At 41.9% G+C, this 16,161-nt stretch overlaps 2 protein-coding genes and 1 long non-coding RNA gene across 6 annotated transcripts in view; 2 read left to right on the forward strand and 1 right to left on the reverse strand.

The window, feature by feature from the left end:
* fbxl6 (F-box and leucine-rich repeat protein 6) overlaps nucleotides 1-1,903 on the forward strand; it is a 12,569-nt gene extending 10,666 nt beyond the window's left edge. For both annotated transcript variants that reach the window (XM_088601105.1, XM_088601104.1), the window contains exon 10: nucleotides 420-1,903. In XM_088601105.1, the coding sequence (XP_088457231.1) occupies nucleotides 420-546 (127 nt within the window). In that variant the 3' untranslated portion in view covers nucleotides 547-1,903. The remainder of the gene's footprint in view (nucleotides 1-419) is intronic.
* The window catches only part of eppk1 (epiplakin 1), a 21,127-nt gene continuing 6,856 nt past the window's right edge, over nucleotides 1,891-16,161 (reverse strand). The window contains exons 2-3 of the mRNA XM_088601099.1: nucleotides 15,116-15,189; nucleotides 1,891-13,759 (exon numbers count right to left, since the gene is read on the reverse strand). Of these exons, the coding sequence (XP_088457225.1) occupies nucleotides 2,413-13,722 (11,310 nt within the window). The 5' untranslated portion in view covers nucleotides 13,723-13,759; nucleotides 15,116-15,189 and the 3' untranslated portion in view covers nucleotides 1,891-2,412. The remainder of the gene's footprint in view (nucleotides 13,760-15,115; nucleotides 15,190-16,161) is intronic.
* The window catches only part of LOC148651152 (uncharacterized), a 19,609-nt gene continuing 15,330 nt past the window's right edge, over nucleotides 11,883-16,161 (forward strand). For all 3 annotated transcript variants that reach the window (XR_015925674.1, XR_015925672.1, XR_015925673.1), the window contains exons 1-4: nucleotides 11,883-11,997; nucleotides 12,936-13,034; nucleotides 13,664-13,728; nucleotides 14,560-14,604. This is a non-coding gene — a long non-coding RNA (uncharacterized LOC148651152). The remainder of the gene's footprint in view (nucleotides 11,998-12,935; nucleotides 13,035-13,663; nucleotides 13,729-14,559; nucleotides 14,605-16,161) is intronic.

Below are 16,161 nucleotides of genomic sequence, written 5' to 3' on the forward strand. Positions count from 1 at the left end.
AGTATATAATGGACAGATCATGCAGGGAAGTGCTCTTTTATGCTTAGAGCATTTACCGCCTATCAGCATAATTCGTAAACTTTGTTTTTGTGTCTTTTAGTCGTCTGCTGAGTTATCTCCATTAATATCTTCAGTACCCTTTGTTTCTATCATTAGCTCTGTATTGGGGATTTTAATAACCATCCACTAAATTGTAGTTTGACAAGTGTAAGAAATGATGGGCTGAAATGCTGTCTATTTTGCTACATTATTCTTTCAAGACATGATTATAAAGAATAGTCTCACATTCAAAGCAACACTGAGTTTATTCACTCTGAGGGTATACGTTTGTTACTTATTTGAAAATATGAGTTTAATATTCTACTTACTGATGTATCCTTTGAAAAGCTGCTAATCTGGTCTCTGTTTACATATTTTAGACCCGTTCTACTCCAGTGCTCTGAGCTCTCCTATTTGAATCTGTCATCATGCCGTTACCTTCCCCGAGGTCTGAAGAAAGTTTATCGCAGCCAGGCAGACATCCACCAGCTGCTGGACAACCTTTAGTAAAATGCAAAAAAAGCATAAAGGGAAGCACCAAGATTCTAATGGTGCAGTGAGGTTGAACTGTCTGCTGTAATATGTTTAGGGAAATGGTTGGGTGCTCTGAATTTTCAGACCCTTAAAGTGCCACTTAAACATGCTACCACCTGGCAAGATCTGAAGACACTGATAGTAAAATCCAAGCAAAACAAGCTACTCTGAGTTTAAATATCAGTGGCTCTTGATGCCCCCAGCTTCCCTGCTTTGTGATCTCTGTATGTGGCATCCACCTCTTGGACGCTGGTGGCAAGCTGGACTTGAGTAACAGGACTACACTCAAGAAGACCTGCAGTTATGGAAAAGCCTGGGGTTATATTGGAGTAACTATAGGGCAGTCAAACAAGCCTGCTGGAGACCACATAACCTGAATGCCTGTCTAAAAGGGATGACATTCCAGAGGCTTACTACGTACTACATTCTCCTGGAAGACTGTTTGCAAAAAAGATACTTCATTTTGCCAGACCTTAAAAAAGTATTTGCTGTCCTCTTCAGAGCATCACCTGCAAGTTCTACTGTATGTCCTGCATTTCAAACTCCCTCTGTTTTTACTAACTTTGTCTTAGTCTTTGGATACCATAACAGTTTTGGTGAAACATGCAGAGAATCAACTTAATGGATGGATAGCTGGTTTCTAGTGCAGGCTGGGGAATGTCCCATGCTGTTTCTGACTTGCTATCTGGAAGTTTTTGCAGAGACCCTATATCAACCACTGTTAAAGTTGATATAACACAGCTTAAATTGATGAGAGTGAGTGGATGTCATCACACCAGGGTCCAGTAGGTGGCTTTTTCAATAATGTATTTAATACAGTGGCCCTAAATGACTCCTTCCCATATAATAATGGACATGCATTTTATTTTGAGGGAATTAAGCTTATGGTAATAAACATGTTCAGCCCATTTTACTTATTAAGCCATCATATAAGGTCACCATATTAGGTAGTGAAGTGTTTTTCAAATTTATTGATTAAAAAATATGATTGTAGTGAAATATTGTAAAAAGATAACACTTCTCAGTTCAGTGGTTCTTCTCTTGCAGTTTGTGTTTGTATGTATTGGTCACCATTGTTGATTCTCTTTTGTCCTTAACCTGTTGTAGGATTTTCAGAAATAATTCTTATTGAAGTTGTTTGTGTAATTACATGAACACATCTGAAATTGCATTTTGCATTTTCCCCATATTTGGGAATTGTTTACATCCTTTTACATAGCTTGTTAACTGGCCAAATCTTCCATTTGTAAATACAGAAACTTACCAAAACTCTGTTTTTTAAAACACAATCAATGAAACAAATTACAAAAATAAATGTCAGGTTGATTAATATTGTGTTTTATTTTATTCTTCTCAATTTATTGAACTGAAACAGGTGTATTGTCAAGCCAACAAAAACATGAAGCTGGCGACAGCTCAAGTCCTATACATATTTTACATCTACATTAAGAAATAAGAGTAATCTTAGTAGAAGGAAAACTAGAGTGATTAACATTGCTTTGTAGAAGTGAATAGGATCCCAAGTGAAGACATCCATGTAAGATTTAACAAGGATTTTTGTCTTAATATATTTACACAGATGTGTTGCATTTGTAATGTTACATTCAAATGACTGTTTCCAAAAAGGTACATATCACGGATGCTCGAGTGTTAAAATGATAATGTAAGTTTTCATAATGTATTATCTATTAGGTAGCTGTTCAAATAATGCCTTTCATAGAAACCAAACAAATTTAACCCCCAAAGCAAAATGAAAACTGAAATCCAGGAAGTTGATGGAAAAACTGAGCATTGTATGAACTTTTTATGCATGCAAGATTACAGATGATCCTTTTAAACTTATTTGTTCAAACGAAGGAGGCAGAGCCCAGTTTCAGAGTCCTTTACACTTCTCTCCACCAGCTGTAGGTAGGTGAGGTTCTCCCTGGTGTTTGGGTCAAAAAACCCTTTGGTGTCGTCGTCAGGATCCAAGAGGATGCGATTCATCTCCTCGTCAAAGTATCCTCGCTGGTAAGCCACCTCCACGGGCAGACGGTGGCTATTTACTGGATCGATGATGCCCCCGGTGGCGATCTGGGCTTCCAGCAGGCGAATGCCGTGATCCTTCACAATCAGGTCTTTCTTCAGGGCCTGGAACAACGAGATGGTGTCCCCTGTGTAGGGGTCAGTGTAGCCGGTGACTGCCTTTTCAGCGGAGAGAAGTTTAGTTTTCAGTTCTGCTCCCACCAGCCCTTCAGCCACTGCCTGTTCTACAGACATCTTCTTGTTCTTCACCGGGTCGATGACAAATCCAGTGGCAGCCTGGGCCTCCAGCAGGACCAGAGCTGTACCGGGAGTCAGAATCCCCTTTGACTTTGCTTGGTAGATGCTCATCTTCTCTTTTGAGGATTGGATGAATACCCCTGCAATGCTGTTTGTGCCTTGTAAGTATTTCTGCACCGAGCCAATCTTGCTGACCTCATCCACAGTGACTTTTCCTTCTCTCAGTTTTTGGTAGAGTTCCTGATCAATGATTTTGGATATTAACATTTCATCAGCAGTCACGTCCTTCCTGATGCCGTGGAAGCTTGTGGTGACTGTTGTTTCTGCAATGGTTGTTGTTGTTGTTTTTGTTGTCTTCTCTACTATGATGGTCAGCAGGATCTCAGTCAACTGCTGAATTGTTAAGGTTCCAGATTTAAACTGCTGCACCAGTTCTCTTCTTTTTTCCTCGCTCAGGTACTCGGAATAGAGGAGCTCCCAGAGAGAGATCGTCTGTCCTTTAAAAGTGCCCACCGCCTTGCTTGTGGTGGTGGACTTTAAAGTTTGCTTTGTTTTCTCATCAACAAAGAAGTATTCTTCTCCTTTTCTCACTATATTGAGCAGACAGAGCCCGGTTTCAGGGTCTTTTACACTTCTCTCCACCAGCTGTAGGTAGGTGAGGTTCTCCCTGGTGTTTGGGTCAAAAAACCCTTTGGTGTCGTCGTCAGGATCCAAGAGGATGCGATTCATCTCCTCGTCAAAGTATCCTCGCTGGTAAGCCACCTCCACGGGCAGACGGTGGCTATTTACTGGATCGATGATGCCCCCGGTGGCGATCTGGGCTTCCAGCAGGCGAATGCCGTGATCCTTCACAATCAGGTCTTTCTTCAGGGCCTGGAACAACGAGATGGTGTCCCCTGTGTAGGGGTCAGTGTAGCCGGTGACTGCCTTTTCAGCGGAGAGAAGTTTAGTTTTCAGTTCTGCTCCCACCAGCCCTTCAGCCACTGCCTGTTCTACAGACATCTTCTTGTTCTTCACCGGGTCGATGACAAATCCAGTGGCAGCCTGGGCCTCCAGCAGGACCAGAGCTGTACCGGGAGTCAGAATCCCCTTTGACTTTGCTTGGTAGATGCTCATCTTCTCTTTTGAGGATTGGATGAATACCCCTGCAATGCTGTTTGTGCCTTGTAAGTATTTCTGCACCGAGCCAATCTTGCTGACCTCATCCACAGTGACTTTTCCTTCTCTCAGTTTTTGGTAGAGTTCCTGATCAATGATTTTGGATATTAACATTTCATCAGCAGTCACGTCCTTCCTGATGCCGTGGAAGCTTGTGGTGACTGTTGTTTCTGCAATGGTTGTTGTTGTTGTTTTTGTTGTCTTCTCTACTATGATGGTCAGCAGGATCTCAGTCAACTGCTGAATTGTTAAGGTTCCAGATTTAAACTGCTGCACCAGTTCTCTTCTTTTTTCCTCGCTCAGGTACTCGGAATAGAGGAGCTCCCAGAGAGAGATCGTCTGTCCTTTAAAAGTGCCCACCGCCTTGCTTGTGGTGGTGGACTTTAAAGTTTGCTTTGTTTTCTCATCAACAAAGAAGTATTCTTCTCCTTTTCTCACTATATTGAGCAGACAGAGCCCGGTTTCAGGGTCTTTTACACTTCTCTCCACCAGCTGTAGGTAGGTGAGGTTCTCCCTGGTGTTTGGGTCAAAAAACCCTTTGGTGTCGTCGTCAGGATCCAAGAGGATGCGATTCATCTCCTCGTCAAAGTATCCTCGCTGGTAAGCCACCTCCACGGGCAGACGGTGGCTATTTACTGGATCGATGATGCCCCCGGTGGCGATCTGGGCTTCCAGCAGGCGAATGCCGTGATCCTTCACAATCAGGTCTTTCTTCAGGGCCTGGAACAACGAGATGGTGTCCCCTGTGTAGGGGTCAGTGTAGCCGGTGACTGCCTTTTCAGCGGAGAGAAGTTTAGTTTTCAGTTCTGCTCCCACCAGCCCTTCAGCCACTGCCTGTTCTACAGACATCTTCTTGTTCTTCACCGGGTCGATGACAAATCCAGTGGCAGCCTGGGCCTCCAGCAGGACCAGAGCTGTACCGGGAGTCAGAATCCCCTTTGACCTTGCTTGGTAGATGCTCATCTTCTCTTTTGAGGATTGGATGAATACCCCTGCAATGCTGTTTGTGCCTTGTAAGTATTTCTGCACCGAGCCAATCTTGCTGACCTCATCCACAGTGACTTTTCCTTCTCTCAGTTTTTGGTAGAGTTCCTGATCAATGATTTTGGATATTAACATTTCATCAGCAGTCACGTCCTTCCTGATGCCGTGGAAGCTTGTGGTGACTGTTGTTTCTGCAATGGTTGTTGTTGTTTTTGTGGTTTTTGTTGTCTTCTCTACTATGATGGTCAGCAGGATCTCAGTCAACTGCTGAATTGTTAAGGTTCCAGATTTAAACTGCTGCACCAGTTCTCTTCTTTTTTCCTCGCTCAGGTACTCGGAATAGAGGAGCTCCCAGAGAGAGATCGTCTGTCCTTCAAAAGTGCCCACCGCCTTGCTTGTGGTGGTGGACTTTAAAGTTTGCTTTGTTTTCTCATCAACAAAGAAGTATTCTTCTCCTTTTCTCACTATATTGAGCAGACAGAGCCCGGTTTCAGGGTCTTTTACACTTCTCTCCACCAGCTGTAGGTAGGTGAGGTTCTCCCTGGTGTTTGGGTCAAAAAACCCTTTGGTGTCGTCGTCAGGATCCAAGAGGATGCGATTCATCTCCTCGTCAAAGTATCCTCGCTGGTAAGCCACCTCCACGGGCAGACGGTGGCTATTTACTGGATCGATGATGCCCCCGGTGGCGATCTGGGCTTCCAGCAGGCGAATGCCGTGATCCTTCACAATCAGGTCTTTCTTCAGGGCCTGGAACAACGAGATGGTGTCCCCTGTGTAGGGGTCAGTGTAGCCGGTGACTGCCTTTTCAGCGGAGAGAAGTTTAGTTTTCAGTTCTGCTCCCACCAGCCCTTCAGCCACTGCCTGTTCTACAGACATCTTCTTGTTCTTCACCGGGTCGATGACAAATCCAGTGGCAGCCTGGGCCTCCAGCAGGACCAGAGCTGTACCGGGAGTCAGAATCCCCTTTGACCTTGCTTGGTAGATGCTCATCTTCTCTTTTGAGGATTGGATGAATACCCCTGCAATGCTGTTTGTGCCTTGTAAGTATTTCTGCACCGAGCCAATCTTGCTGACCTCATCCACAGTGACTTTTCCTTCTCTCAGTTTTTGGTAGAGTTCCTGATCAATGATTTTGGATATTAACATTTCATCAGCAGTCACGTCCTTCCTGATGCCGTGGAAGCTTGTGGTGACTGTTGTTTCTGCAATGGTTGTTGTTGTTTTTGTGGTTTTTGTTGTCTTCTCTACTATGATGGTCAGCAGGATCTCAGTCAACTGCTGAATTGTTAAGGTTCCAGATTTAAACTGCTGCACCAGTTCTCTTCTTTTTTCCTCGCTCAGGTACACGGAATAGAGGAGCTCCCAGAGAGAGATCGTCTGTCCTTTAAAAGTGCCCACCGCCTTGCTTGTGGTGGTGGACTTTAAAGTTTGCTTTGTTTTCTCATCAACAAAGAAGTATTCTTCTCCTTTTCTCACTATATTGAGCAGACAGAGCCCGGTTTCAGGGTCTTTTACACTTCTCTCCACCAGCTGTAGGTAGGTGAGGTTCTCCCTGGTGTTTGGGTCAAAAAACCCTTTGGTGTCGTCGTCAGGATCCAAGAGGATGCGATTCATCTCCTCGTCAAAGTATCCTCGCTGGTAAGCCACCTCCACGGGCAGACGGTGGCTATTTACTGGATCGATGATGCCCCCGGTGGCGATCTGGGCTTCCAGCAGGCGAATGCCGTGATCCTTCACAATCAGGTCTTTCTTCAGGGCCTGGAACAACGAGATGGTGTCCCCTGTGTAGGGGTCAGTGTAGCCGGTGACTGCCTTTTCAGCGGAGAGAAGTTTAGTTTTCAGTTCTGCTCCCACCAGCCCTTCAGCCACTGCCTGTTCTACAGACATCTTCTTGTTCTTCACCGGGTCGATGACAAATCCAGTGGCAGCCTGGGCCTCCAGCAGGACCAGAGCTGTACCGGGAGTCAGAATCCCCTTTGACCTTGCTTGGTAGATGCTCATCTTCTCTTTTGAGGATTGGATGAATACCCCTGCAATGCTGTTTGTGCCTTGTAAGTATTTCTGCACCGAGCCAATCTTGCTGACCTCATCCACAGTGACTTTTCCTTCTCTCAGTTTTTGGTAGAGTTCCTGATCAATGATTTTGGATATTAACATTTCATCAGCAGTCACGTCCTTCCTGATGCCGTGGAAGCTTGAGGTGACTGTTGTTTCTGCAATGGTTGTTGTTGTTTTTGTGGTTTTTGTTGTCTTCTCTACTATGATGGTCAGCAGGATCTCAGTCAACTGCTGAATTGTTAAGGTTCCAGATTTAAACTGCTGCACCAGTTCTCTTCTTTTTTCCTCGCTCAGGTACTCGGAATAGAGGAGCTCCCAGAGAGAGATCGTCTGTCCTTTAAAAGTGCCCACCGCCTTGCTTGTGGTGGTGGACTTTAAAGTTTGCTTTGTTTTCTCATCAACAAAGAAGTATTCTTCTCCTTTTCTCACTATATTGAGCAGACAGAGCCCGGTTTCAGGGTCTTTTACACTTCTCTCCACCAGCTGTAGGTAGGTGAGGTTCTCCCTGGTGTTTGGGTCAAAAAACCCTTTGGTGTCGTCGTCAGGATCCAAGAGGATGCGATTCATCTCCTCGTCAAAGTATCCTCGCTGGTAAGCCACCTCCACGGGCAGACGGTGGCTATTTACTGGATCGATGATGCCCCCGGTGGCGATCTGGGCTTCCAGCAGGCGAATGCCGTGATCCTTCACAATCAGGTCTTTCTTCAGGGCCTGGAACAACGAGATGGTGTCCCCTGTGTAGGGGTCAGTGTAGCCGGTGACTGCCTTTTCAGCGGAGAGAAGTTTAGTTTTCAGTTCTGCTCCCACCAGCCCTTCAGCCACTGCCTGTTCTACAGACATCTTCTTGTTCTTCACCGGGTCGATGACAAATCCAGTGGCAGCCTGGGCCTCCAGCAGGACCAGAGCTGTACCGGGAGTCAGAATCCCCTTTGACTTTGCTTGGTAGATGCTCATCTTCTCTTTTGAGGATTGGATGAATACCCCTGCAATGCTGTTTGTGCCTTGTAAGTATTTCTGCACCGAGCCAATCTTGCTGACCTCATCCACAGTGACTTTTCCTTCTCTCAGTTTTTGGTAGAGTTCCTGATCAATGATTTTGGATATTAACATTTCATCAGCAGTCACGTCCTTCCTGATGCCGTGGAAGCTTGAGGTGACTGTTGTTTCTGCAATGGTTGTTGTTGTTTTTGTGGTTTTTGTTGTCTTCTCTACTATGATGGTCAGCAGGATCTCAGTCAACTGCTGAATTGTTAAGGTTCCAGATTTAAACTGCTGCACCAGTTCTCTTCTTTTTTCCTCGCTCAGGTACTCGGAATAGAGGAGCTCCCAGAGAGAGATCGTCTGTCCTTTAAAAGTGCCCACCGCCTTGCTTGTGGTGGTGGACTTTAAAGTTTGCTTTGTTTTCTCATCAACAAAGTAGTATTCTTCTCCTTTTCTCACTATATTGAGCAGACAGAGCCCGGTTTCAGGGTCTTTTACACTTCTCTCCACCAGCTGTAGGTAGGTGAGGTTCTCCCTGGTGTTTGGGTCAAAAAACCCTTTGGTGTCGTCGTCAGGATCCAAGAGGATTCGATTCATCTCCTCGTCAAAGTATCCTCGCTGGTAAGCCACCTCCACGGGCAGACGGTGGCTATTTACTGGATCGATGATGCCCCCGGTGGCGATCTGGGCTTCCAGCAGGCGAATGCCGTGATCCTTCACAATCAGGTCTTTCTTCAGGGCCTGGAACAACGAGATGGTGTCCCCTGTGTAGGGGTCAGTGTAGCCGGTGACTGCCTTTTCAGCGGAGAGAAGTTTAGTTTTCAGTTCTGCTCCCACCAGCCCTTCAGCCACTGCCTGTTCTACAGACATCTTCTTGTTCTTCACCGGGTCGATGACAAATCCAGTGGCAGCCTGGGCCTCCAGCAGGACCAGAGCTGTACCGGGAGTCAGAATCCCCTTTGACCTTGCTTGGTAGATGCTCATTTTTTTACTTGTAGATTGAATCTTTACCCCTGCAATGCTGTTAGTACCTTCCAGATATTTCTGTATTGATTTTATTTTGGTAACTTCATCTGGTTTGACTTCTCCATGAATTATTTTTTCAAACATGTCTTTTGTTATAATATTAGACTCCCACAGTTGACTGGCAGAGACTCTCTTCCTCAAACCTTTAAACATAGTTTTTTCAGTGATTGTCTCTTCTATAATCACTGTTATAATTTCTTTAATTCTTTCTATTGTTAAAGTTCTTGCCTTATACTGGTCAACCAGCTGTTTTCTTTTTTCCTGTGTAATGTATTCAGAACAAAGAATTTCCCACACCGTTAATGTCTTGCCTTTATACTTCCCCGAATTTATATTTACAGTCACTTTTTTAAGTTCATTTTCTGTTTCCTCATCTGTATGGAATGAACTTCCTCTTTCTTGTAGAGGAAGAAGCAGCAAGCCTGTGGCGGAATTCTTTACACATTTTGCTTTCAGCTGAAGGTAGGTAAGATTTTCTTTAGTGTTTGGATCCAAAAAGCCCCTTGTGTCATCACTGGGATCAGATAAAATTGATTTAATTTCTTCATCAAAATATCCTCGATTGTAGGCAGCTCTGACAGGTATGCGATGGCTGTTAATTGGATCAATAATTCCTCCTGTGGCAATTTGTGCTTCAAGAAGACGGATTCCATGGCCTTTCATAATGTATCCTTTCTTCATGGCTTGAAACAGGGATAGTGTCTCACCCGTGCATGGATCTGTATATCCAGTCACTGCACATTCAGCTGAGAGTAAGGGTTCGTGAAGCTCTGGACCTACGACTCTTTCTTTCACTGCCTCATCTACAGAAAGATATTTGTTTTTTATTGGATCAATAATAAATCCTGTGGCTGCTTGTGCCTCAAGAAGTACCAGAGCAGTACCAGGCATTAGTAGGCCTTTAGCCTTTGCTTGATAAATACTGATAATTTCTTTAGTAGGTTCTAGGAGAACACCTGCAACACTTCCTGTCCCTTGTAAGTATTGTTTCACAGATTCCTGTTCAGCCACTTCTGTTATCGTCTTCTGACCTAGTTCAAAATCTTTGAACGTTTCTTCATCAATAACACTTGCCTCCCTTAACTGTAAAAGAGAGACCTTTTTTCTCAGTCCTTGCAGTGTCTGTTGAGACATTTTTTTCCTTTCCACTTCTGTAATAGTTGTAGTGATTACAGTGATGATTTCTTTAATGGTAATCCTCTGTGAGCTGTATTTCTCAATCAAATCTTGTCTTTGATCTTCATTAAAGTATCCAGATTGAATCAGCTCCCATAGAGTCACAGTTTGCCCAGAGTAGCTTCCAGTTGAAACATTAACTGTATTCTTCAGAAATTCATCCTTTATTTCTTGATCAGTCCTTGATTGCACTGTAGCTTCCTTTGTTTTGATTTTTTCTGTAATTGGTAGGAGAAGATGGCCTGTTTGGGGATCTTTGATGCACCTCTTTATTATTTGTGCATAGGTTAGGTTTTCTCGTGTGTTGGGGTCAAAAAACCCTTTCGTGTCATCACTGGGGTCTAAAAGTATCTGGTTTATCTCTTCATCAAAATATCCCAGTGAGAAAGCAATATCAAGAGGCAGATGGAGGCTTTTCAAAGGATCAATAATGCCACCAGTGGCAATTTGGGCTTCAAGTAAACGAATGCCATGCTGTTTCAAAATGAGGTCTTTCTGCATTGCTTGAAACAGTGAGATTTTTTTGCCTGTGTAGGGATCAACATAACCAGTCACTGCTTTCTCCGCAGACAGAAGCTTCTCATATAGTTCAGGCCCAATGACTTTTTCTCTCACAGCCTCATCCACTGTTAGGCGTCGGTCCTGAAGTGGATCAATTATAAAACCTGTAGCGGCCTGTGCTTCCAAAAGACAAAGAGCTGTGCCTGATGTCAGAAGGCCTTTTTTTTTAGCTTGGTAGATGCTCAATTTTTGATTGGAAGACTGAAGCACTATCCCAGCCACACTGCTACTGCCTTTTAAATATGTTCTTACTGTGTCCATCAGCATAACTTCTTCTTTTGTCAGGTTTCCCTTGATCAATTCATCATATATATTTTTAGTTATTATTTTTGACTCCACAAGATCAACAACCGAGATTTCACCTCTAAGACCTTCAAACGTAAGGTTGCTTTGATGTTTGAGCTCTGTCCTTTCAATGATGGTCAGGATGGTTGTAATTATTTCTTCTATTGTAATTTTCTTGGTCTTGTACAATTTGAAAAGTTCTCTTCGTTTTTCTTCACACAAGTATTCAGAATTGATAAGGTCCCAAACAGTAACAGTCTTGCCACTAAATCTGCCATATTTGACAAGTACAGTCTTGGCCAGAAATTTATCTTTTATCTGCTTATCCATGTTGAATCTCTTGCTTTTATCTTTTAGAGGTAAAAGGCAAAGACCTGTGCTGGAGTCAATAATACATCTTTCTTTGAGCTGCATGTACGTGAGGTTCTCCTGGGTGTTGGGGTCAAAGAAACCTTTAGTGTCATCAGTTGGATCACAAAGAATCTGATTCATCTCTTCATCAAAATAGCCCCGTTTGTAAGCTACATGAACAGGAATGCGTAGACTGTTTACAGGATCGATTATGCCTCCGGTTGCAATCTGTGCTTCTAGCAAACGAATTCCATGATCTTTCACAATAAGGTCTTTCTTCATGGCTTGAAAGAGAGAAATTTTGTTACCATTGTAAGGATCCTTATAGCCAGTTACTGCTCTTTCAGCTGAACATAACTTGGCATGAACGTCTGGCCCTATAATCTTGGCTTTTGCAGCTTCATCTACAGAGTACTTGACATTCGCAATTGGATCTATAATAAACCCGCTGGCAGCTTGAGCCTCTAAAAGAATCAGTGCTGTTCCAGGCATGAGTTTTCCTTTTCTTCCAGCTTCATAGATAGTCATTACTTGGCGAGAGTCAGAGAGAACAACACCAGCAATGCTTCCTGTCCCATGCAGGTATGTTTTCACCACTTCGTCCTCAGTAACATCTTCAGCTGTCTTTTTACCTTGCTTCAGTTGGTCAAAAACATTCTCGGTAATAATTTCTGACTCTAGAAGTTGCTGGGCAGTAACTGTTTCCCGAATCCCTTCAAAGACAGCCTTTGACGTTTGCACTGAATATTCAATAGCCTCAGTGACCTTTGTAATAATTGATTTGATAGTAAGGCTGCCCTCCCTATATTTTTGAATTATGTTCTGCCTTTGTTGTTCATCAAAATAGTCCGACATCAACAATTCCCAGATTGAGACTGTCTTTCCCATAAATTTTCCACAATTTAATGTTACTTTCACCTCTTTGAGAGTTGTTTTAATGTTATAGTCAACAAAGCAGTAGCTTTCTGATCCAGTCTGTTTTTGAAGTGGGAGTAGACAAAGCCCTGTGGCCAGGTCAATCATGCAGCGATCCATCAGCTGCAAATAAGTCAGGTTTTCTTTTGTGTTAGGGTCAAAAAAGCCTTTGGTGTCATCACCTGAATCTTTCAGGATGCCATTCATAACTTCATCAAAATAACCTCGCTGATAGGCTACATCAACTGGCAATCGGTGACTGTGTATTGGGTCAATTATGCCACCAGTGGCAATCTGAGCTTCTAGCAGACGAATACCATGGTCTTTAACAATGAGATCCTTTGCCATTGCCTCAAATAAAGAGATTGTTTTTCCTGTATAAGGGTCCTTATAACCATTAACAGCCCTTTCTGCTGAAAGTAATTTTGCATGAAACTGTGGTCCTATAAGTTGGTTTCTTACTGCTTCGTCTACTGTGAATGTTTTGTTCTTCACAGGATCAATCATAAATCCAGTGGCAGCTTGTGCCTCTAGAAGATTCAGTGCTGTTCCTGGCATGAGTATGCCCTCTTTCATGGCTTGATATATGCTAATTTTTCTATTAGATGACAAAACTATTACCCCAGCAATACTTCCTGTGCCCTGGAGATAGCCCTTCACTGTTTCCTCGAGCATGACTTCCTCTACAGTCACTTTACCTTGCTGTAAGTCTTCAAACATCTTTTTATCTATGATTTTAGATGCCAGAAGGTCTGCAGAACTCACCCCTTTTCTCAGGCCTTTAAATGTAATACTAACAGGCAAAAGGAGCAAGCTAGTGTCAGGATCTACCATGCATTTATCTACTAGTTGCTGATATGTAAGATTTTCTTGTGAGTGAGGATCAAAATACACCTTATTCTCATTCAGTTGGTCAGCAAGTATCTCCTTTTCAAAGTATCCAAGTTGACAAGCAGCCTCCAGAGGAATTTTGTGTCCTTCAATGGGATCAATAATGCCCCCTGTTGCTAACTGGGCTTCAATCAGCCTGATTCCATAATCTTTTGGAATGAGGTCTTTTTGTAAGGCTTGGAAGATGGAGATTTTTTGGTTAGTATATGGATCTGTGTAACCAGTTACTCCCCTTTCGGCGGCAAGTAGTTTTTCTTTCATTTCAGGACCCACCAGACCTGCATTCACAGCATCTTGAACAGAAAACCTTTGATTATGTATGGGATCAATGATTCCACCAGTGGCTGCTTGAGCTTCCAGCAGTGCTAAGCTTGTTCCTTGCTTCAGTAGGCGCTTTTTCAGGGCTTGATAAATTGTCATTTTCTCCTTTGACAATTCAAAGAATATCCCAGCCACGCTGCCTGTGCCCGCGAGGGACTGGTGAACCACTGTTGGAGTCATCTTCGGGTATCGTATTGCCTCTTTTTTCGTCTTTAGTCTGCATTTTTGGAAAAAGAGAAATGATGACACTACTCTTCTCAGATAGTGGAAGAATAGCTGCTTCTTTAAAACCACAATACTTCATTCATAGAATAAAAAGTCTCTCAAAATATATTTTTTGATAATGCTGCAAATTGTGCTTTCTAAAAAATTATTTATTTTTTCAACTTAATAATTGGGTTTCCAACCGTTCACCCTTTAAACATTTTTAATTTGAGCTGTGGGAGGAAACTGGAGCACCTGGAAGAAATCCACATCAACATAGGTAGACCATACAAACTCCACATGTTGTATCCAGGGCACCCAAACTGCGAGGCTGCAATGCTAACCAATGTACCACCGTGTTGCCCACATCTAAATATTTTAATGATTTATCTTGTGATTCATTTACTGTATATGTCATATATATTTGAAATTAATGTTGTACAATAGTGTGGTCATACCATGGGTTTTTATGATGTTTAACATTTATATCCATGTTGATATTAGCTATTAGCTTGCAAGACTGTAGCTATCGGTCAATTTCTAAGTAACCTTTTCCTGTATTTAATTGTTGCTTCACAATAACATTTGGTTTTGTGGTAAACCAGTACAGACTGCACTGTTTTATGTGCTCTGCTGTGTAACTATTTGCAGTTTGTACTATCACACAAAAATTTGACTGCACTGTTCTATACATTACTGCTCATGATTGAAGCTATTGTAAAGCGGGGGAAAACCCAGCGGGGGATCTTGAACTATTTAAAACATCTCCTCACACAGATGCATTTCAGTATGTTTTGTTCTTACCTTCACTAGGTTCTAAAGGCTGGGTAGGACATATCACCTCATCCCAGGACTAAGGTAAGAAGATGGGTTAATCTCCGCTATGGCCAGTAAAATGTGTTTAGTGCTACAAGTGCTGGCAGCTGAACATCCATCATCTTGCACTATCACTTTGTATTGATGCCTATAGTCTGTACTTTACAGAAACAATAGTTAAGTTATTGATTTGTTTCTGTCACCGGTGAATATGGCTTTAAGTGAAGTGAAGATTTAGTAATCTGGACAGCTCTGGACTGCCATAAAGTCAACTACAATGGCAGCTGTTCATCTTTAGGGAGCAGTTTGAAGTAATTAACTGTTATGTGCAGATGAGACTAAATAAGGTCGTCATTTGTAATAAATAGCTTCATATTTTTTCAATTATATTTATTGTTAATGTAGTGATAATAAAGTGTTTTTTCATACTTCCACCTTCGCTAAATCTCACAGAAACACCTGAATTGGTTTACCATCTTTACAGTGACTTAAAAGAAAAGGCAATATCCACAAATATTTGAATACGTAGAGAAATAACACATTGTAGACATACCGGATCCAGCATAAAATACTGTTTGTTCTTCAGATGATCTTTACCTCTTGTGCAGTTCCGTAAGAATCAACAAACTGATAAAAAAGAAAAACAAGATGTTCAAATTGTTAGTAATACCACAGAAGTTAAAAAAATTGTAATTTTCTTTAATGCAATTTACAGCTGGTTATGAGTATTTCTTTTGTGTGGTATTTATATAGCTGAAGGTAATTGCATTGAAGACTCTGTCTTGTATTTGTTATCAATTTACTAAAATACTGACTAAATATTTGCAAAAATATTCTGTGAAATAGCTTGTAACAGTAGTAATGGTATTTAGCTTTGCATGTACCTTCTTGATCTTCTGGGATTTTCTGGTGATTCTGTTAATGGTTTGTGTTGTACTGTATGTTCTGTGCCTGATTCTCAGAAAATAGGAATTGTAATATTTCGCAAAGATTAATTTTCATTTAGTTTAAATGGAAAACCAAAGACAAACAACATTTGTTCACTTAAATGATAGAAAATGTAGGTTATATACACCAGTCTTTAATTACTGGTCGCTTTAAAGCTAAGTTTTCAAAAGTCACAATTAAAAAGCATAGATGAATAAAACTACCAAATGTTATTGTGCATAATTGAAATTAAGTAGCTGTCTTACAGAGCTTCTGTTAGAATAACTGTAATTATTAGTGCCTTCATATATTTTTTTATTTGATAATAAAGCTTGTACAGTATGTGGAATAATGTAACTGGATTCTTCAGTTGTTAAACCTCCCACCGCAGATTTGATCAAACTCCTTAACTAGAGTATATACTATTTTTCTAATTGTGGGTTGTTTTAACTATTTAAAATAACCTGGTATACTTTGTATATGACATAACTGCTCTAACAAAAAAAATGTAAAAATATTTTTCACTAGTATCCTTCTAACTGTTGTCTTGTCCACTTTCATAAAGACTCTTCCTATAAAACAATATCGATGTTCTTACTTTGATGTAACCAGTCTAAAACAGAACTGCTTTTCAAAATTCCTCTAAGACCAATTAAATAAATAACATTATTC

Source organism: Lepisosteus platostomus, chromosome 12 (assembly GCF_059453375.1).
Source record: "Lepisosteus platostomus isolate fLepPlt1 chromosome 12, fLepPlt1.hap1, whole genome shotgun sequence".
Lineage (NCBI taxonomy): Eukaryota > Metazoa > Chordata > Actinopteri > Semionotiformes > Lepisosteidae > Lepisosteus > Lepisosteus platostomus.